The following is a 22948-nucleotide window of genomic DNA, read 5'->3' on the forward strand; positions in this document are numbered from 1 at the left end:
TTTTTTTTTTTTGTTTTTTTTGTTTGTTCGTTTAATCTTTGCTGCTGGTAACGGCTTCTTTACAACCCGGTTCACTAATGTTTATTAAATCAGTAGTCCTAACTAATACCAGTTACACAAGTCCTTAACAACATCCAGTTTTAGGGGTAAAAAGTTCGTTTGTGGCACGGCAGCTGCAGAGGCTTGTTTCTGTGGTCCATTCTGAAAGAGGTTAAGGGGCTGAAAATGGAGGACTGGTTCATGAGTCTGTGTGTAAAAATACACAAACATGTCTGAAAGGTAGGCAGCAGGTGGTTCCCAAGGTAAGTGACACGACCCCTACAAAGGTTAGTTTGTACGTTTGCTAGACTCGTCTTCTCCTTCATTCCAGTGAAGCACCTTGTTGACGTCCTCTTCAGTGCAATCTGTCCTTTTTACACGTCTCCATCACGTAAAATATACAACGACCCTTAAAGGTGCGCGCCAGCTTTTTGGGGAATAAGCTTGTTTGTCATCCTCTCCAGACCCAGACAGGACGACACCCTCTTGGACTCCGAGCTGCACTGGGAAGCTACAAACTGAGCGCTAGTTAGCTTACCTAGGTGTTAGCATACCTCTGAAAAGAGCCACCAAATAGCAGAAGTTCAGGGTCTTGGTAGGACGAGAAGTAGTTCCTCTTTCCCTTTCTTGCAAAGTCTGACGTTACAGTGGGGCATTTGTGGTGTCAGATCACTCCGCCTGGCGGTTTAGTCAGGAAAGTAGTTCCAAATATGTGTCTATGTCTAAAATTACCATGTGTTTTTTTTAATTGCCATTTTATAGTGGATATTATACAGAATTCTAGTTCTATTAAAGCAGGCGAACACAAGATTGATTACTTCAGACCGAGGTATGCTAGCACTTCCCATCCGCTACAAGTCATTGTGCTAAGCTAACTAGCATTAAACCGGTCTCTCGTGCAGCACAGAGAAAGGTATCCATCCTCTGTTTGTCTCCAAGGAGGACGGCAAATAAGCATGTTTCCCAAAAAGTTGGCGTGTTCCTTTAATCTAATTATATTATGTTAAATGGTATACACATATTAAAAATTTTTACAAACCACACAGTATCACATCTGTACAAAATGAAAAAGAAAAGTCACAAAACTAGGCCAAAGAAAGAAAGGAATTTTGTTTTTTGGCAATTAAAAGCAACAGCTTGGTCTGTCACAAAATCACAAATTAAGGGATTAAATACTGTATTCAGGAAAAAGAAAAAGGAACAGAACATTAGAGCTCAACAGAGTCCGTATTCGCGATGATTCGGCTCTTCACCTCTCCATGTTAACAGAAAAACTGATGGTTAAAAGGGTTAAGGGGCTGAGATACAAAGCCTGAGGGCACATCACCAGTAAACAACCGCTAACTGCTGTGCCTGTGGAGGAAGGAATACCCTGCAGTTCATCACAAGAACAAGAACACTGTATTCTCCTTAGTCTTTCCTCTCCAGTTCAGATTTCTGAGCCATGTAACAGGAGAACAACAACGAAAAAAAGGCTTTTATAAAGGTTCTGATTTCAGCTCCTCCACCCGACACTCCAGGTCTGCCACCTAGTGGGGACAGAGCAGAAGAACAATGAATTCATGACACGGATTCTGGAGCTTCTCTCTCTCTTTTTTTCCCCCATTTTAGATGTAAAAACACCAAGAAAACTGAACTTTAAAAAAAAAAAAAAAAAAAAAAACCTCTTCAAACCTCAGAGTTTTCTGACAAATGGTTATATCCCACTAAAACCTGTATTTCTCAACCTCTGGAAACAAAAAAGAAGAAATCTGATGTAAAAACATAATAGGGGAGGGAGTACCTCCGGGCTCAGGCCCTAAACATGTGGCTGTGTGTCACCTTAGGGCAATGCTTAAGATATAGCCAGTAGTGAGCGAGACAATCTGACGTAACATCCAATTAAAACGCACTAATTGGTGCTATAATGAAGCTCACCAGTATCGTCAGCCTCACGGCTCAAAATGAACAGAGCAAAGAGTTTTTCTGACGTTCAGATTTTATTTCCAAAACGCAAAGTGTCAAGCGATGGGCTGTTCCCAGAGTCAGACCTGCTCCTGGAGTTGACCCGACTCCTCCTTCAGAAGCGAGGCTTCAGCTCCGACTTGTGCACAACGCTGAGTCTCCTTCTTCAGATACTCGATCTCCCTGTTCAAGAGGGCAACATCGATCAGCTCACACACTATCGATCCTGTTGAACTGCTGTGTGTGTGTGTGTGTGTGTGTGTGTGTGTGTGTGTGTGTGTCTTACTTCTGCTGATACTCCTTGATCAGGCGTTTGGCTTTGCTGTACTTGCGCTCCAAGGCCTGATACTGAGCTTGTGTCTCCTTCAGGTGCTCGTCCACAGCCTGGCAGAGACTCTGAGCCTCCATCCAGTAGCCCTCCAGCTTCTCCATGCGCTCCTTGTTCTCCTGCAGCGTCTGCTCCAGCTGGGCCTTATCCATACGCCAGCGCTGCTTCTCCTGCTCCGCATGATGCAGCTGCAGGAAGAGGGGAGCACTTGTTTCAGCAACACCGGGAGAAACCAGAGATCCTGCTCTGTGGCTGATGGACCGTACCTTTCTCTTCAGCTGCTGGATCTCAGCCTGGGTGACCGCGTGCTTTATCTGGAGCTGAATGAGAATTTTAAACACAGGTGTAAATTTTAGGATCCTCAGGGGAGATCGACTGTGATTACAGATCTGAATAAGTCCTCACCTCTTTGTATTTATGGGCCAGTTTCTCAGGGTCCGTCTCCAGAGGCGACATGTCCTCGTTCTCTGCCAAGTCGAACACCTCGATGGCGCTGGGATACTGAGGACTGACCTCCTCGTCCTCCTCCTCCTCCTCATCTGTGCCATATTCACCACCCTGCAGCGGCGAAGATGAGGCTGGATAAACATTCGACCTCGTGAATGTTTTAAATACTTCCCCGGACTGCTGTTTGTTCAGTCCAGATGTACCGTATCCAGATTCGTGCGTTTGTGATACACAACTTTGCTTCGTTTGCAATGAAACTGCTTCCACCTTCGTTGTTCCGGGGCCGACGGAGTTCAGTTACTAAAAAACTAGATGCTTAAGGATGCCGCCGATTACTGGAGACGAGTTAGAAAATACACATTTCTTTAGGCTGGAACAGCCTTGTAGGTCGCATTTGGGTTCCTATACTGTACCTAGTACTTTGTGTATACCTGTACACTTGTATACCCGATGCAGTTCTGGTTAAAAAAAAAAAAAAAAAAAAAAGGTTCTTAAAACCAACAAAATGCAAGAAAATGCAGGCACTTTCACCAGAAACCCGTCCCTCTCTGTTGACATCTGCAGCATTATGATGAGCCGGATCTGGAGGATTTGGGGTGACCTCTTCTTGACCCCGGCGTGAGCACTCAAAACCTGGGCAGGGATCATGGCCTCTAATCAGAATCTTAATATCCGTCTCTTGCGCTCCAGATGGATTACCAGGCTGTCTAAGAACCGTGAGCGTAGAGTCACGACAACACGTCTGTGCGAATGTCAAGGAAAATGAATAAATCATTCAGCTATCACTTCACGCACTTTGGCAAATGAGAGCATTGCATTTTGCATAATACAAATTTTTATTCAGTGTATTTTTTTTCTTGAGGTGTTGCAGTTGAGGGCAAACCAGAGTCTGATACCTGATCTGATGCGTGGGTTACTCTTCCCAGGAAGCAAACAAGAACCAAGAAAATCCCACGTTTTTGTTCTGAAATGTTTGGCTAAGAAGGTCTAGAGACACCGGGTACACGGTGACGCTAAACTTATTCTGCACTGTGGCAGCACATCAACACTAGATGGTGCTAAACTCAATAAAGCAGACAGCTCCCTTTTTTTTCCCCATTATACAACTTCATGCTTTTCAAGAACCACCCACCATCACCCTTGTATGAATGGAGCAACTTCCTGCGTTACTTTCATGGAACTGAAAGACGTTTCTGAGAACAAACCAGAGAGACGATTTGAGACAAAGATCACGGACGCAACATTCATCTGAGGAACGAGCGGCGCCACCCTGATTCGGCCTCATTTTTAGAGCGGAGCTTAACGTTTTACCACGCTAAACCCAGGCGCTGGACACAGCAACAGAACCTCGTGCCAGAAGCAGATGGGGTCAGATCTGTTCACACTGGGAAGAATGTCACAATCCTGAAGAGGAACCAGATCATGCTGATGTGGCAACAACTGTAAAACAGGCCGTTATGTTGGGCCTTAAAGTGATACATCACCCAGAAAGGGGCTTCTGCCTTTCCAGTACTAAAAGAAAAACATTTTTTGCCTCCTGCATTTTTATTCTTTCTGACTCCAGAGAGCAGGAGAAGCCGGCCACGTGTATTTAGCTTGGAGCTAAACGGCGACTGACAGCTTCCGATGGCCAGAAACACACTCAAGTGCAGCTGCCAGCGTCCTCTTCATCCAGCCACATGCTCAGTACTCACAAACCAACAAGCTGTAATACTTCCTGTTCTTCGACGCTCAGTCACAGCGGCGCTGAACGGAAAGCGCTACAGCTGGTTGTTGTTCTTGGGGTTTTTTTATAGCTCAAATGAAAGTGTTAAAGGGTTATCAAACGAACACGACGTGGTTTACACTTGAGAGCTCGTGAACGGATGATGTTGGACAGTTTTGTTGTTGTTAGCCGTCAGAAGCTATTAGCGTCCAGCTAAAAAAAAAAAAAAAAAAATGTGGCTGATTCTTTCGGCATTTAGGAGTTACGAGGAGTTACGAGGAAGTACTGCAGGAGGGCAGATACTTCTACTTGATTTGAAAACACCTTTTTTTCGGATTAATTGAAAGGAGAAAAAAAATTTAGGGTGGAGTATTACTTTAAGAGGCTGATATCTTGTACTGTGTAGGATACAGTGACATAAAGCTCTTCGGGGAGTGTCAGTGAGCTCTTTTACACTGCAGCGGTTTGATAATTGCCTGACAGACCGCATTTGAACTGTAAAAAAACAAATAAAGATCCCTAAAATGGCCAGTAATCACCGCTAAATAAGGCCTGTTAGCAGCATTGGAGTGTTTTTATTATTCTTGACAGAATTTAGAAGGTGAGGGCCTTTTCAGAGAGGCAGGGGAGCGAGCGAGAGAAAGAGAGGGAGACAGAGGGAGGGATGGAAATTGTTCAGTAAGCATTCCCCCTCACCCCTGCACCACCCCTGGATCCCACCGCCCATGTCTGAGTCGTCCCTTTTGCCGTCTCACCTCCTGCTCGTCCATGTACTGGTTGTAGCGCTGCTCCATCATCTCCCTCTGCCAGCGCTCCTGCTCCAGGGTCTGCTGGATCAGCTGGGCCACCTCGCTCTGCTCCCCAGGCTTCTCCCGTCCGATGAAAAACCTGCATTTGTACAATTGGTGGGATGAATTCATATGGGGGTGTGCTAAATAACAGACAACGGCTCTTTTCCTCCTGACCACTGCCGAGCACCAACACTGCGCCCGTGAGGCCTTGGAGTGTTTTTAGACGTAGGCCGGTGGCGTGGTGTCGTGTTTTCACGTGGGGAGGAATGCAGCGGCGCTCTGATGACAGAAAATTGCTTCCTGTTTAGACGCAGTCGCCTATGATTAAGATCAACCCGTCAGCTCTGCTTCTATCTGCGCTTGAGTTCATTACAGAAGTTTCCTGGTTGAGGCTCCGTCTAATTAAACCGGCAGCGGGACCCGTACGAGTTATTAAGCTCGCCGCTGCCGTCTTTCGGATAATTAAATGTCCGCTAACACGCTGTTTGTCTGGCTGTGTTTTTACGAGTCGGTCTGAGCCCTTCGTCATAACAGATCCATAATGTATGAGGCATCTACAGAGGCCTCCGTTCCTCACAAGGCACACAGCGAGGACCCCACCGGTGCCGACCACTACAGCCTGAATTATGAATGCGCTTTGACAGCAGAGATGGGAACGGTCAAACTGTGCGAGAGTCACAACGCCCCGGCATTTCAGACGCATATTTGATGCTGACTTTTATTCTTTCATTCTTTGGGCCTGATTCAGGACGCCTCCATGAGGAGCGGTGCACCAGTGAAGGGTATAATGGTGACCCTCTGAGACTGGAGATAGGAATCTGCTGTCTGGGGAGCTGAATGGGCAGGATGTGGTAGAAGTCAGCGCCGTGAGTGACACTGACAGTAGGAACGTACCAAGAGGAAACCAGGTCTCGGCGCTAAAGTAGTGACGGTGACTCACATTGGTCCTGGTCACAGAGGAGGCCGGCTAGAGGAAACAATATCAGGGCGAGAGCAGAGGCGAGACGACAGCGAGCGAAGGCGGTGGGAGCTAAATGCTAAATTTAGCAGGCTAGCGTGCTCACAGTTAAACATGCTAGCATGCTGTTAGCGCTGTTCATTCAAAGAGGAAAACCATTACAAGTCTACAGTTTCTCTGATATTGTTTTTCACAGCTCTAGTTCGTTTGCTCTGGTCTGAATGAGTTTTTCGTTTGATGCATGTCACTACGACTTTGGCGAATATAAATTCTACAGGGTTTCCCATGTACTTCTGACATGAAACTTCCATGACGTTTCCACAGCTTTGGGGAAATAATGGTCATGTTCATACATTCACTGACACCTCGCTATCAAAAATATCTCCACATCAGAATTTTTCAGGGTTTGATTACAAAAAAACTGATGACACCCGACGCTGTTTGATGCATCGAAAACATTTCACCAAATTAATTCATGCTAACTAAAACTGATTTAACTCAACAGAGGCGCATAAAGTCTGATATTTTTAATTTCCTGCCTTTTTCAAACACTTTTCCAGGCCTGATTCGTTGTTTTCCCTGACTTTACTGGGGGTTTTTCCGACCGTATGAACTCTTTCACTCTCTGTTCCAGTCTGTGGGTGTGAAAACGCTCCAAAGTTTAAAAAAAAAAAGCAAGCCTGGTTACAGAAGCTGTTTAGCTCAAGACCTCACTTGGTAGTTGGGTGGGTTCGAGTTCAGAAGTTCACAAACACAAACCGTGCCAGGGTTTTGAGTGGAACTACATCCAGACCACCACTTCAACGAGCTCTCAGTCGCACCTGCACAAACGATCCCAATCAACACACCTGACCAAAGAGGGCAGGTGTGAAAACACCTTTAATCTGGATGAAGCCGGAGGAGCGACCCACAGATGAGCCTCCTAGAGCCACGGCCTGGGCTCCCACCTCCGCCGTGTGGGAGTGACTCGTGTGTTTCGGGATGTTTACAAGAGTCGGAACACATACTTGACGGTTCCCGATGTGTTCCTCAGCACAGAGGCGGCGAAGCTCTGAGTGACTCCAACCAGACTGGTTCCGTCCACCTCCACGATCAGATCGTTCACCTGGATCCTGGACCAGACACGAGACAAGTTTAGAAGTTCTCCATTTTCTTCTCAAGCCATTTTTAGCTCAAGAAAAAAACAAACAAACAAACAAAAAAAACGACGGAATTTTAAAGCGAAGCCGTTGGGATCGACTAACCTGCCGTCCCGATGCGCCGCTCCTCCTTCTGTGACCGTCTTCACAAAGATGCCCAGCTTCTCCAGGCCCATGTCGGCTCCCGCACCCATCCCGATGATACTGATGCCCAGGCCGTCGCCATCTGAACGACAGCCAGCGGACTGGTTAGATTATAATCCAGGTTTAACAGCTTTGGCCAGTCAATCCAGGGAGAGTCTCTGTGACTTTGACTCCAAAGCTGTGGCATCATCACATTTGGGAATTCGGTAACAAGAGCTGAGACTCGTTTCTGATGATGAATACATCTCCAGTTACTCGCTGCAGCTATTTTTAATAATCCCACAGCGAAGCAACAGAAAGATTCTCATTTTTGAAAATAAAACAATTTGCATCAGCAGCCGTCAGGCTTTGCTGAATTGTTCATTTATCATTCACACAAAACACAAGCAGCTTGCTGGCAGTCAACCAGTCTCCTTTGACCCTGTTTCTAATGTCACATACTTTTCTTGGCAGGGAGACTTTCTTTTTTTCAACCCCCCCAAACTACAGGTTTTGGTTCTGGTGAGCTAAAAAGTGAATTTGGGACTCCTCTGGTTCTCTGCTCCTGGAGGACAGAGAAAAACCTGACGACGGCGCCTTCTTGAAATAACTGAGCGGCGTTTTTATTCACCCGCCTCATAGGTGATCCGTGAAAACAGGTTTCCAGCCCGGAGGTGGAATATTCCCTCCTTCCCAGACGGAGTTAATATAAACCGCGTACGCATCGTTTATGTAAACCCTGGTCGCATCCTCTCTAACCCTCCCTGAACACACTTCTAAATATAGTCGTGTATAAATGTATTCATGCGCCATAACGTTAAAGGCATGTTGGAAGTGTGGCTCGCCGAGGAGAGATGGAGGCTACAACCACGGACGTGCGAGGACCCGCCGCACAGGAGCCGCGAGAGGGTGAAGGAGCAAATTCTGATGTCGGTACATCAGCCACAACGTACATTTAAAAAAAAAGTCCAAACTTCTTTTAAATGAAACCTAAAATTATCAAACGCTTGTGATAAAAATCTGACACAGAGGCAGGAGGGCAAACTTTATCCTCCCAACATACAAATGAATAAATCAGTGCAGCGACCAGCGGCGATGGTTCACGCGTGGTTGATTTAAAAAAAAGTATAAATCTGAGAAGCATCCGACGGACAAATGTAGCAGCAGCTGCATATTTCAGGTTAAAATGACATCAGAGCACAGAGGCAACGAACCTCCCTGCAAATGTAATGAGTGTAAATAATTCGCCGCATCTTTTTTTGTTTTTTCTGTTCTGTTACACGAGTTTTTGATGTGGTGTCTTACACACTGATGACATCAGAGGAAACGATCAACCAGGCTGACTTGCAGTATCAGTCTGGCTCCACTAGAGTCTTTTTGGATCTGGCAAACCTGCGTTTTCGTGTAACGGAGCTGAATCAGTCACGCATCACGAGGCCTCTGACGTGCAGAGGAAGGCAGTCATTAACAAGAACCGGGCGCCGGGTTCCCTCCGTACCAGCAGACCTTTTAGGCGACGTTCTAATGCTGGGTACCTTTCTCCAGCTCCACGGGGAAAAGGTCCAGCCTTTCCACCCTCTTCTCCAGCTCGTACTCAGCAGACGCCGCCATGGGATCCACATCTTCGTTGCGCCTGTCGTAGTCTTCGTTGGGGTAGGTGGCGAACACCTGAGGGAGGAAGCGTCACATTTAGAGTCGCCTGAGATTCTACAATATTTGTGCAAAGGGAGAATCTTTGTGATTTTGTGTGTGTGTGTGTGTGTGTGTGTGTGTGTGTGTTCTTGTATTTGCTACCTATGGAGGACTAAAATACGTATTTAACCAACAGAGTGAGGACAATTTTGGAAAGTGAGGACACTTTAGCCGGTCCTCACATCTTCAAAGGGCTGTTTGAAGGTCAAGACTTGATTTTAGGGTCCAGGTTAGATTCAGGTTCTGGTTAGGTTTAGGGTCAAGGTTAGAATCGGGTTCAGGTTAGGTTTAGGGTCAAGGTTGGGGTCAGGCAGTCAGTTGAGATGGTTAAGTTTAGGGTGAGGGGCCAGGGAATGTATTACGTCAATGAAAGTCCTCACAAAGTTATAAGTGCAAGGATGTGTGTGTGTGTGTGTGTTTGTGTAATTAGATGACTTCAGCTTCATTATTAAACCAACTCTCCGCAGAAGAAAACATCCCCAAAAATAATACACGACCTCTCTAAATTATCAGCTCATCTGCTCTCATACTGAAACTGCTGATCGACACTGAAACGTATCACTTCCTGTGAGCACAGTTTCCGTGGAATCACTTGTGTTTGTGTCACCGAGTGACAAAAAAAACAGAGCACCGTACTTTCATTTACGTGTCGGTGGTGTGCGACTTCAAGAGGCGATTAAGTCGATCTCACCGGAAACCTTTCAGTCACAAAACCACAAAACATCTCACAGTTGGAACCAAGTATTTGACGCAGGCGACGTATGAGGAGCCTTTGATTCACATCATCGGGACTCCTTTGCATCTTTTAGATGAACCCTGTACAGATGGTGATGTTAGCATAATGTTGACTAATAAACTAGCTAGCTGCCCCTGGGCTACATCAGGGCATGTTCACTAAGCGCCAACACGACCCGTCTAACTGAGTGTGTAACAGGCAGAGATGTGTGCCACCAGTTTGATTTTCATTGGACAAAATGAGACAAACCCCGTACTGAAGCTTTCATGAGCTCAACAACGTGAAATAACTCGCTCGGAGAGGGAAAAGGCGCTAAGCTAGCTGTGGAGCCGTAGAAGCGCTAGCCCTGTGCTAACAACAGTTGCATTTACGCTTCAAAAACCACAAAAAAAGTTGTGCTAGTTTGTGAGAATCATCAGGCTAAATAAAAGGAGGTGATTTTCTGGAATAATAACAAATCCAGTGTAAAAATCCCATTAGCTTTAGGGCAACCCATGCTAACTTCCTAGTTAGCCTCCCAAAAACAACTAGCATGTTCAGGCAGCAGTGCAAGTGAACTTGTGTTCTTATCTTATCGGGGATGCTGTCAGTGATGCACACGGTTGAGATCGTTGGTGGTTCAATCATAACTGACGTGCAGGCATGATGCCATTGACATTTATAGACCATTTCAATCAGCCGCTGCGTTTCCTCCAGGCCACATCACCTCACGAGGGTGGAGGGGGGGGAATCTATCGCTACCACAGAAGAGGCTCTTATGAAGACAGAGGCCTCTGTTACAGGGCCCAACTTCCCACATTCATTCTGGCTTAACAGCATGGCAGTTTACATAACCACCTCCAGCATGCTAATGCAGGCCCTCTGCAGCTGCTGCTTGCTCGCGCTCGCGCGCGCACACACACACACACGCACACACACACAGTCAGCTATCTTGAATTTTAAAGCCCTCGCTGTCAATCTTCCAAGGTGATTATGCATGCACCACCTTACTTGCTCTACTCGCCTCACTAATTCAGTGCTTTTTTTGATTTTTTTTTTTTTTACTCTTCTTAATCATTTGTACTCGCTGCTGCAACATTTAACACTTTGTCTTCTTACTTTCATGCTGTGAATCTCTCACCTCTCTCTCTCTCTCTGTGGTTTTCGGCATCCGTCTGTGTTTCAGAGTAGCATCTCATAGCTTCAGCCCTGCCCCGCAGCCACACAGGCCCCCTCTGCCTAGCAACCCCGCACTGACGAGCATGTCAGTTTTGACAGGGCCTTTGAAATGTAACCAGCCCGTCCTCGCTGAGATTTATTTGGTATTATTGTATTTTCATGCATCATTGATCACTGTACAAGCTGCTGCTTCCACTTTCAAGCCTTCCTAAGCCATCAGAATGGGGTTTAAAACACGTGGCCTTCAGCCAAATCACCGCCATCGCTGTCTGTTCTGAGAAATTACTCTCCAACGGTGTGCTTGAAAACTACGCGCTAATACAGAGCTCAGGGTCACACTATCCATTTAATACAAGCCAATTTTATACTCTCAGATAATCTACTGAAAATAATTGAACTTCAGTATTTAATGCAGAGAGGAGAAATTGATTAGGCAAAATGAAATGATTCTAATTTAATTAATTAGTGAGCTGAGGTATTGATCCTCTCTTCTGTCTCAACGCGAAAAAAATAAAAGAAAAACAAGCCGTTCTCAATTTATCATTAATTCAGTAATGTTTATCGGTTATTTTAGAGTGTTTTTCTGGACCGTTGATGTTCAGTCTAGACTTTCATGATTCGGCGTTAGGTTGTCGTCATTTGCTGTCTTAATTTGTAGTTAAATTCCTGTGTTCTTGTGATCGGCAGGCACAGACGTGAAAGCTCGATGAGGAGTGGCGTTCACCACCATTAGAGACAGAAAACCTCCCTTGAACAAACCAGCGAATACGTGGTAGCGTGTCAAGAACTTAATGACGCCACTTTTAACTCTAAAAACTCTTATTTTGCCATCTTGTCTGCGGGTCTGTCGACGTCGTACCGTTTCTATTAAAAGATGCCATCAGTCCAAAATGGCTGCAGCGTTTTTGTCAAAGAGTGCCAATGATCCTCTCTGGAGCTTCATGCTGTGTGCGGATCTCATGAGCTAATAAGGGTCCTGGTCTGCGCAGCCTGGTCTCATGAGCTCACCAGGTTCCTGGTCTGCGCAGCCTGGTCTCATGAGCTCATCAGGGTCCTGGTCTGCGCAGCCTGGTCTCATGAGCTCATCAGGGTCCTGGTCTGCGCAGCCTGGTCTCATGAGCTCATCAGGGTCCTGGTCTGCGCAGCCTGGTCTCATGAGCTCATCAGGGTCCTGGTCTGCGCAGCCGTGTCCCTATTGTCTCTGACCAATCGGCTCCTGGCTGGCCCTCCTGTTCTACCACCTGTTCTTGGTTGTGTCGTTAGTCCGGTTGTACTTAGTTCCTTTCTCGCAGTTCATCTACGTCTCGCTCACTTCTATCAGTCGTGGCTCTCGTGTTACTTTACACTTTAAATATCCACATCTTCAGCCGCTGCCTTCATCCTCACGACAATATCATTACTGGTTTAACATCAGGCCCAGAAAAAACAAAGACGCTTGTTGTGATGGGCTCAGGTAGTTTGTGTTCGTTAATTCACCGCATTTCTTGACATTTTACGAGAATACGATCAAACCCGGCCCTGGAATATGACGGCTTCTACCTCCGACCTTCCCGCACCCTCCAACCAAGCGGTGCTGCGAGATTTGATGAGGGGAAAAAAAAAACAAAAAAACACTGCAACTGTCGTGTACAATATAATAAAGGGGATCAAGTTTGAAAAGTACCAGAGCAACAGAACAAAGCAAAATCTTGCTCAACATAATATATGTTTCTTTTTTGAGTTATGCAGGTTTTGTGCCCTGGTAGTTTTTTGTCGAAGACCTAAAAACAAAGCGAGAGCAGCAGGTGAAAGCGTGACCTCGGTGGTGGAGGTTGAGGCGCTTGCAGCCATTGGGATATTTTCTTTTTCAAGTCCAGGGTTAAATTCAAGTGAACTGACCCGAATGCTGCTGCCTCTGACAGATAGCATGCGGTGGAGTCTAATGGGTCTTGATTTAGGTTACCTTTGTATTTAGAAGGATTAGCGGAACGTGGATTACAGACACACAAAACACACTGTTTGCATCCAAAGTAACACAGAAAAAAAATAATAAACAAGCGTGCGCTCCAAAGCCTCCGTGCCTGCTGTGACGCTCTCACGTGGCACTGCGCCACCCCTTGAGTTTAGAGATCAAGGGCGCCACAGCTGGCGGTTTGTGGCGCCCTCGTTTTACGCCCACGACACTGCAGAGGATCAGACGCAGCATTTAACGTGGCACTGAGAAAAAAAAACACTCCAGATCAGATGTATGTGATGACCTTCGGCCCTGGACGAGTTCAGGACGGGTGCTGTGATGCAGACAGAGGATTAACACTTTCACTTCCACGAGGAAAATGCGCTCCCTCTCTTTATATGTGAGATGATCCCTCGCCCCGAGCCGACTAATCAAGTCCTACATGATCACCCCGACCTCACCTACGTATGTGGAGCAGGAGCTCAACTCCGATGGTGAGGTGGCTATCTTTGGAAGACAAACAGTTGGATTAAAGGCATGGTGGTGGGGGTGGGCAGGGCTGGAGAATGACGCTGTTCCAGTTGTGGCAGATAGTAGGTCAGAGGAGCTAACAGATGGCCAGGAAACTCCCTTCCTCCCTCCCTCCCTCCCTCCCTCTGCCTGCCAGCCGCCTGGGATGTCCTACAAAAGCTAGGCAGGCAGCTAGCTACAACCACTCACCAGCAGCATTCCTCTGGGACTGTAAAAGATATTGAAGATGGTGACAACTACCATTTTACAATGCTGCTGTCGTGACAAAGAGATGGCAAAATGATAGAGCTCTCTCTGCTCCCTCCCCACGACGGCCTGCTGGCTGCCATGTGATTGGGTAACAGTCAGTAACCCTCCTCCCTCCCCTCCCCTCCCGCCGGCCACAGCAGCACGTCAATTGCTGTGTTTCTTTCCTTCTTGACTCTCCAAAAAGAGATCTAATTTTGGATGCCGCCAATAGGATGTGTGGAGGTTGTGCCATCGGTTTTTCACAACAGGAATAGTGTTTCCACTCAGTCTCCACATTCTCTAGCACCCAACTTTCCGTCACACAATTCTCGCTCTTATTGCACTCGTTTACTGGCTCGTTCAACTTTCGCTGCTATTTCCCTTTTTATTTTTAACCAAAAGCCATTAACGCTGATGCGTAAAGAAATTTCCTGAAGCATTAATACGCTGCAAACGCACCACAACACCACCCATTAGAGAGAGAATGCATGAGTGATGCTTCAAGTCACCGTCAAAATAACACGTAACAGCGCGTAAAACGCCACGGTTTATATCATACAAAGAGTCACGTAACTGCTTCTAAAGCCCTTTAAAATTGGTGGCCAGTAATCCAGATCCCAGATGTAATACATGCAGGCAGAGAATAATGGATGTGGTCAGTTCGTCATAGTAACGGTTGCACGGCACCAGACAGGGCCCATCTATGTTGGCAGGCCAGTCTTTGCTTCACAGTCATGTTTGGGCTTAACGCTGCGACTCTGGGGAGTCACATCAGCTGCTGAGAGCTGATCGAGTCTACTGGAACTCTCCGTAATACTATGACTGTTTACAAGCAGTGTGTATATTTGTACTACATTATATTACAATCAGAAGGAAAAAACATCCTGCATCTTTCACCTTGCGCTGCATTTTGAATATCCAAATGTCTACTTTGCTACCAGCTGGAGTTTGTAGAAAGGAAGTCGTACATGGTGCTTGTGTTTGTATTTTGTTGTTGTTTATCTCATCTCATCTCAGTTGTCACATTCCTTGGACACTGACGTGACAAGGCAGTGAATAAACGCTTGATTCCTGCTTTTTTTTTTTTTTTTTTGCCTTTTTGCTGGTATGTTTGATCTTCTTCTGCACGGGGACTGAGATGGACCGCAAATGAATTCTATTGCACTGAAGTGATTATTTAAGAACGACTGTGTCAGGGTTCTACTATCACAGTCTTGTACTAAATACTTCAATGCTATGCTGATATTAACGTGATACGTCATCTCAAAACAACCCCAGTTTTGCCTTTCAAATTTACAGATAAGGGCTGCACGGTGGTGCAGTGGTCAGCACTGTCCCCTCACAGCAAGAAGGTTCCAGGTTCGAGTCCCGGCTCGGGGCACGGGATCTTTCTGTGTGGAGTCTCCATGTTCTCCCTGTTCCTGTGTGGGTTCTCTCTGGTACTCCAGCTTCCTCCCACAGTCCAAAGATATGCAATTGTGGACTAGGCTAACTGGATTCTCTAAATTGACTGTAGGTGTGAGAGTGAATGGTTGTTTGTCTCTGTATGTTGGCCCTGCGATGGACTGGCGACCTGTCCAGGGTGAACCCCGCCTCTCGCCTGTTGACGCTGGGATAGCCCCCCCGCGACCCTTAACAGGAATAAGCGGAAGACAATGGATGGATGGAAATTTACAGATAAGTGTCTTGAGCTCATGAAAGGTGATTTTTTTTCTTTTTTCTTTTTCATGGCTGCATCACTTCATCAGGATGCAGCAAGAGCCAGCAACGGAGATTTAGCTTGACGCGAGTCCATCGTCACTTTGATCTGAGCTTAAAAAAAAAAAAAGTTTAACGCGACTGTGAACAAGCGAGTTGGCTCGAATGGAGGTGTGACACGGTCGTGATTGCTGCGACTCCGAAGGGGCGCCAAACATGAGAGTTAGCATTTGTTTTTAGCTCAAAACAAAGCGTCTGTGGATTGCCGAGCGCACGGCTGGATAAAGAAGACATGGGTTACAGCAGATGATCCACTTCAGCTTGTGAACTAATGTTTCTGGACAGTTACGCTGCTATCGTTAGCCGTCAGTCGCCATTGGTTTCACATGGCTGGCTCTTTCTGCATTCCTGCGTCACTGAGAAGTGATGCAGGAAAGAAAAAAAATGTTTTTATGAGCTCAAGACACCTATTTGTGAGAAGCGAATGCACACTTTTTTGGGTGTTTAACAAACTTACTATCAGAGTATCAGAATCTCTAGAATCTGCACCCTGCTGAGCTCCTTGACGAGCGCCTCATTAATCAGCACGACTCAACATTTAAATCTTAATTACAAACCAGTTTTTCTTTTCTTTTATCCGACACCCTGAACCTCGTACTTCTACTTGCTCTGTGCGCCATACAGAGTCCTTAAAATATTGGATGTGATGATTTTTGTCGTTACAAACCCTTTTGTACACGTCTATGACACTGTACATGTATATGATATTATCAGCAAATGTATGATAAATACAGCAATTACGGAATATCAAGCCTTATCCTTCACTTTCTTCCCAGGGGATCAATTAATCATTGCAAGGAGCGAGTTGGAACAAGAGCCTGGGCTCACTGCGAGCGTCTGCTGTGTGATTGACGCAATAATGGCAGGTTAGAAGTGACAAAACAGCTCTCAGACACCACCAGTGAGACGTTGCATAATGTGGCTTCTTGCCGTAACCTGAGCGATTGGGCACATCACACGCAGCCCACCACCACCACCGCTGCCGCTGAATGGAAAAGTGGGGCAGCGTGACCTTGCTGATAATCTGTCTGGTCTCCCAACGCCTCCTTGCTGTGAGTAATGTGCGGTATGAAATACTGCAGTAGCGCTGAGTCCAAGTAATGGACACTTTGAGGATACCTGGACATACTGCGATGCATTATCTCTCCCCAGGTGAGCTCTCGTCTGCTGACCTGAGCTTGAACGGAATCCACCAAAGGTTGCGTTTTAGTGTTGTGGCCGCAACCTTAAAGCTGATATTCCTGTTTATCGCAGCATAAGGACAGTCGTTGTTTGTGTTAATGATACAGCGTGAAAGAAAATCATAGGTGTTCTTTGAACAGGATGACAAGACTCAGAGTTGCTTAGGCAACAGAAACCCACAAGAAAGTGTTTGTGTATGTGTGTGTGTGTGTGTGGGGGGGGGGGGGTAGTGTGAGTGAGAGCAGGTTACATGATGAGTGAGGAAGGGGATTCTGCTGCAATAAAAATAAATCAGATTTTAACAGTATTTGGAGCGAGGACACACAAGATTATCTCATCGTGTGTGTGTGTGTGTTTGTGTGTGTGTGTGTGTGTTTTAAGGAAGTAGAATGACTAATTAAAAACAACAGCACATCAGGAGAGTACATGCTAACACGACATGCTAAAATAGTGGACTGATACTGAAAGACTTTGAATGAAGCCTAAACAAACAAGCTAACGCAATAAATAAGACATGAGAGGCAGCTTCCTGTGTTCGAGAAGACGGCGGCCCTGAAAGCGAGGCGAGTCTGTGACGATAACAATGCTGCTATTTTTACTAACAGTAGGAGACTGGTGACAAAGAGTGAAAGGGAGGGGGGAAAAAAAAGAAGGAGCAAGGGAAAGAGTGTCAGGAGGAGCAGACAAAGCCTCGAGTGTGAACTCTACCACAAGCAGAACTGCTATTTTTCTCAGCTCGAGACGACAGAAACAGACAGACAGAGGGGAGTGTAAAACGGGGACAAAGACGGACAAGACGTCCAACCAGCCAACATCACCACAACAACCGAGGCCCAGAGCTGAATAACAGCACAGAGGGGAAATATGCACTAAAAACTGTCACTTCCTGTTCAAGAGAGCACTGTGACTTAAGAGCTGGCAGTTATACAGTCGCATGACATTTGAGCTGCATAATAACACCCCTCCCATTTGACCTCAACCCCCCCTCTTTACTCTCATCCACCCCTGCATCAATCTCCATAACAAAGGGCACAATGATACAGTGTGAAGGGACTCGGGAGGAGGTTATTCTCTGATGACGGCTGCAGGATCACAACCAAATTCTGCTTTTATCAAAGCTACGACTTCTTTATCACACCCCTTCGCAACACTTCCTCCATCTTTGATCTCCCAAGGATGAAATATTCTGATAGAAGTCTGGTTGTTCCCCCTGCCTGCATTACAATTGCATGACAGACATAGTGGGCTCAGACTATACGGATTTGTGGGATTTTCAGAATGGCGGAGGAAGCACGCTCCCACCCATATTGGAGCTCAGTATAAGCTTAGCAAACATTTATTATACAGCGGCACATGCTTGCGTTATAAGGTGTTACAGGCTGCGTTTTAATCCTATTTATGTTGATTTCAAAATAGGTAATGCGTACTGACAGCCTCCAGAACACTAGAGGAGCTGTTTTGTTTTGTTGATGAAGTTCCTGCGTTTGTCACAACAAACCATTTAAAATGAAGCACCCTGGTGCAGACTCGTGCATCAAAATTGCCCCAGCACAGAAGTCCAATATTTTCCTGGCCTGGCGCTGGCACCACCAGTGGCTAGGCTAGCAGCGCTAACATGAATGCTAGCAGTGCTAACGTTCATGCTAGCAGACTTGGAGCTAGCGGCCCTGATGTAGATGTTTCAAGAGTCGGGACTCAGTCGTCAGGTGACGTTCTGCGTCTACTGACCGTTTTCTCCTCGATTAAAGGCCTTGATTTTATGCTACCCTGCGGGGACAGGACACACAACAGCAGGCACATACCCAGAAGACCCTCCCACACAGCCCTTCTCTGTCTCTGATTGGCTCGTGCGATGGCTCAGGGTCAGAGCCAATCAGAGGAACAATAGGAGCAGTTCTTTCCAGAAACTGAGTGAGGGGGAAAAAAAAAACACATAACGCTGGTTTATTTGTGAAAGGATACTACTAATACTTTTGCATACCCACAGACAAACTATGTACCCTCTGTTTTGGAATCATTGGCCTTATGCAATACCTCAGTCAAAGGAGGTACTATATTTACTACAGGCAAAATGTGTGTCAAAATCCCACTCCAGATGAAAGATTGTGGCGCTGCAGAGATTTCCCAGCCTGCATTCCCAGCCTACAAATTTATGTGGTGCAAATCCCTGAAAAAAATCCCACCCTTACTGGGCGGATGTGGACTGATTAGATTGTATTGACAGAGGCTAAATCATCCAATAATCCTGATTGGTGCACTGACATATGTGACTGCACCTCAGGCAAAGAGCTGTGGGGATGTTCTTTGGGAGGAGCTAAGGAGGCTAAGCTAGCCATTACCCCTGTTCCCTGTCTTTGTGCTAAGCTAAGCTAGCAACTCCTGGGTGTATTTCTAGAGGCGTATCAACTTAATTCAACAGAGTGCAGCAGGGATGATGTAGTTTTCCGTGCCAACCTGGAAGTTAGCGTCTCCAAAAAGTATATGGAACATACGCAGTTTGTTTCACAAGATAAACTTCAGGAATCAACACCACGGTTATGATTTCTGAAGCATAATTCTGTCACTTGAAGTACAAGGCCTCTAGCTAGTTTTCACTTCTGTTCTTTTTTCCGCCACCCGTTAGCAAACCGCTGTTTTCACTTGTTATTTACTGACACACTTTCGAGCCCAAATGTTTAAACATCTGAACCTTGAGTGAACCACGGACCTTATTTCAGGCATTAAACAGAAAACGACTCAATTTGAGGGAACCAGACGTCCTACCTGTTGTGCTAACTTACATCTGCTAACTTACACAGATACAATATATTTCACAGAATGTAAAACTTTTTTCTTTTAAGGGTGTATTGATTTAAATTGTCTTTATATCTCTGCCAAACCTCTTCAAAAAGTATTTATGTCTAAAGGGAGTCAGGCTCTCTGGCTGGTGAAATATCAGCTTGGCTGAACAAACATTACTGGATGATGTGCAGCGATGAGCATAGAGCAACTTTATCGCTCGTGATACGGGACAGGAGCCCTTAGTCACTGAAATGGCTTTCTGCGTGAAGGAATGTGTGTGTGATGCACAATGTCAGGACCCACTTTAGCTGGCAGAGTCAGTCCTGAAGGCAAAAAGCAGAGCCGAGAGTCTGAGCTGGAGAGGATCTGATGCTGTTCTCCGGATCATTACACCCCCAGACGCACAGAGACATTTAAAACCAACTCTACCTCCTCCTCCTTGTCTCTTCTCTCACTCATCCGACTGGCCAAAGATGAAATTCCAGTCATCACTTCCTCTTTCTAAAACACTAAAAACCCTCCATTCCAACCTCAATCAGCTGCCGATCTGCTGACCTTTTACCGGTCACGGCGGAGAACCTTTACAAAAACAAGACAGATCTATTCTTTGCCTGCTCCTCACTTAGTGGATACTCAAAAATGGTGTCTATGTAAAAGGTACAAATGCCTGGGGAAGACAAATGTAGTTCACTTTGTAGCCTTTCTGTTGGTGAGGCTTCTGACCTCTGGCCTCCTGAAGACTACGTTGTACTTTTGAGGTAACAAATGTTCCTCTGAGGCTTCTATTCTTATTTCATACCTCCACTTTTGAGTGCGTGTGTGTGTGTGTGTGTGTGGCTACAGCGGAGGGAGGGTGTTAGCAGTGTTTACAAAACCCCCATGTTGAACCAGGCTAAAATAAAAATGTCAGCATCCTTCTGACCGCAGCAGGAGCTGAGTGATTTCATCCAAACAGCTGACAGAGGTGCTGGGTAAGACTTTTTTCCGATAAGGGCCAGTTCAACGGTCCTCCTCAAATAATTATGAGTGAGAATCCTCCAGCTCAGCTTAATTGGAGAAGCTCCGAGAGTATAAAGATGACCTGTTTCTCCTCTGCACATCTGCTCACCTTGATGGGCTCCGAGCTGAAGCGGATCTTCCTAGAAGGGGGCGGGTCCTCCTCCACAGGCAACCCAGAAATCTCCACGCAGCTGGACTCAGGCTCATAGCGGTCGTCCTCCTCATCCTCCTCCTCATCCACCTGGCTGCCACCGTAGTCCCCCCCTACAGCGCTGTAGCTACTGATATCCACAGAGTCTCGGCCCGACTGGTCGTCTCTGAGAGTCCTGTCCTCCTCCTCCTCCTCCTCCTCCTCGTCTTTAACCATGTCCCCCTCCTGGCTGAGCGTCTCGCTGCCCTTTGTGGAGCTTTGCTTGTCGGTCTCTCCATTCTCTGTTGTGCTGGTGGGCTTCTTGGCGCCGTAGCGTTCCTCAGCTTTGGCCTCGACGCCTGCATCCGAAACAGTCTTTTCTCTCTGCTCGTTTTGCTCTCCTAAACCACTAGAAAACTGACCCCCGTTGATGCTGTCGGCTGTCAGCCCCCTCCTGGAGCTCCTCGAAGGCCCCTCTTGACCCTTCTGATTGCTAATGTCTTCCTCCTGGTTGGAAAGGGTACAACTGACCCTCTTGGTGATTATTTTGGAGTTCAACACACCCACCTTGGCACTGACCCCCCTGGAAGGGAGTGGTGGCGTAGAGGAGAGGCGGTTAAGGTTGTTCCGGAGCTCTGCTGCCCGTTCAAACACGGCACTGAGCTGACTGACCGTGGGGGACACTGCATCACTGGTGTCCAGGCTGTCTAAGGATTCTGTGCTGCCATTAAAGCGCGCCACCACGTCCAACCTGCCATCCTGGAAGCCCGAGGCCTTGTCTGGCTTCAGCAGGACTCTGGTGGTGGCCAGCTTTTCCTGCTGTTGTCTCTCCTGCTGCTGCTCGAAGATGCGGCGGGTTTCCTGCAGCTTGGAGTAGCTGGGGGAGGAGGCCCGCTGGTGCCCGTTCTCCGGTTTAGTGTCGAACTTGCTGACGCGCTCGGACACGGTGGATCCGAGCTTCAGCAGCGCGCTGTGGTCCACGTTTTCGTTCAGGCTCCCGGCTCTAGGGAGGGAGAGACGGACCGTTTTGTCGTTGTTCTTTGCGCCCTCCTCCCCCTCTGCATCGACAGAGGATGTGGTCTGCATCTGCTGAAACATATTTTTTATGCGGTGCACATTGGAGCCGTACCTGCGCCCTCGGGGGCCCTCCTGCATGTCCCCGTTTGAAGCATTGTCTTTAACGGGTTTCAGGGCCTGCATCCCCGCCTCGTACGCGTTCCTATGCGGGGATGGGCTCCTGAGCGAGGAGCCAGAGCCGGTGCTCTTGGATGTGGATTCGGTCTTCATCATGGTCAGTCAAGCGTCGCAACGGATGCTGAGCGACGGCATGTCTCCCTTCTCTTCTCCCACTGGCGAATCTCCGTCGTCCCCCCGGCAGGCTGACGGTGGCGGGGTGGCGCTCACGCTGGACCGGCAGATGGAGAGAAACAAAAACAACAGCTCGTATTAGAGGCCCGCCTGCATCCGCTGCAATTCTCCTCCAATGCAACAGAGAAAGTGAGCACGATGCATCTGTCAGTAGCTCGCTTGCAGTAACAGCGTTGCAAATCTAACTCTCACAGATGATTGCATTAATCGTTATATTAAAAAAACAACTTTGAAAAATAAAAAAAAACATTTTGACCGAAAAGCAGAGCAGTAATGAGCCGCGGATTTACCGCAGCTGACGACAGATTGCTTACGTTTTAATCCCTTTTTAAAGGCAGCATCATTCTGATCTCTTCATTCTGTGAGCTGCAGATTTCTGGTCCTCCTCTCGCAGCGGCAGAGCGCTGCTGCATGGAGGAGACAGCCGCTGGGTCCTAGCGCCCTCCCCTGTTCCAGGATGTAGCTGTAGCTGCACGTTAGCTAGCCTGCACACACGCACACACACACACAACTGATTTATTATGACTATCAGAAGCTGTTAACAAAAGAAGCGCTAGAAGAAAAGTTTTGTTTGTTGTTTTGATGGGTAAAATTATCTCATAGCAAAGTTGAATATTTTACTTTTTTTTTTTTTTAGCAATCTATGCAAAGTGGTTTATTCAGCCAATTTAAATTCAAACAATTAAATAAGAACAAAAAAAATTTCAATCGATAAAAATAAATCCATAAGTTAAAAAAATTTGCAAATCCACATATTGAGTCCAGTGGAAAAGTACCTGAAAGTAACTCTGTGAAAACAGCTAGCATGCAGGAAGCTATTCATTCATATGTGCTATTTAACTGTGAAAATAACAAACCTTATGAGGATAAACAGTTGAAAATAAAACAAGCTGTAACTGAGTGTTATAAGAATTGAAAAGGAAATGACTGAAGCTAAAAGAAACTGAAATGGTTAGTGAGCATTAGCCTGCCCTGCAT

General features: G+C 46.6%; 2 protein-coding genes across 5 annotated transcripts in view; one reads left to right on the forward strand and one right to left on the reverse strand.

Annotated features, from left to right (window-relative positions):
* LOC147239912 (neurabin-2-like) lies at positions 1–22427 on the reverse strand. Of its 3 annotated transcripts, XM_086196556.1 has the most exons (12): positions 22285–22427; positions 21732–22007; positions 20582–21605; positions 9010–9142; positions 7457–7577; positions 7220–7324; positions 5219–5351; positions 2717–2869; positions 2578–2631; positions 2270–2499; positions 2070–2166; positions 1–1568 (listed from the first exon to the last, which is right to left on the reverse strand). In XM_086196556.1, the coding sequence occupies exons 2-12, from the start codon at positions 21890–21892 to the stop codon at positions 1518–1520; spliced, it is 2262 nt and encodes a 753-aa protein (XP_086052682.1). In that variant the 5' UTR covers positions 21893–22007; positions 22285–22427; the 3' UTR covers positions 1–1517. The 3 variants fall into 3 exon arrangements, with proteins under 3 accessions (XP_086052682.1, XP_086052680.1, XP_086052681.1); XM_086196554.1 differs by having other exon boundaries at positions 20582–22007; XM_086196555.1 differs by lacking the exon at positions 22285–22427 and having other exon boundaries at positions 20582–22253.
* Positions 21372–22948, forward strand: part of sgca (sarcoglycan, alpha) — a 9104-nt gene continuing 7527 nt past the window's right edge. For both annotated transcript variants that reach the window (XM_086196561.1, XM_086196559.1), the window contains exon 1: positions 21372–22099. The gene's annotated coding sequence lies outside the window, so the exon portion shown is untranslated. The remainder of the gene's footprint in view (positions 22100–22948) is intronic.

This window comes from Aulostomus chinensis, chromosome 23, assembly GCF_037954235.1.
Source record: "Aulostomus chinensis isolate RoL2024-O1b breed Wild chromosome 23, RoL_Achi_v1.0, whole genome shotgun sequence".
Classification (NCBI taxonomy): Eukaryota; Metazoa; Chordata; class Actinopteri; order Syngnathiformes; family Aulostomidae; genus Aulostomus; species Aulostomus chinensis.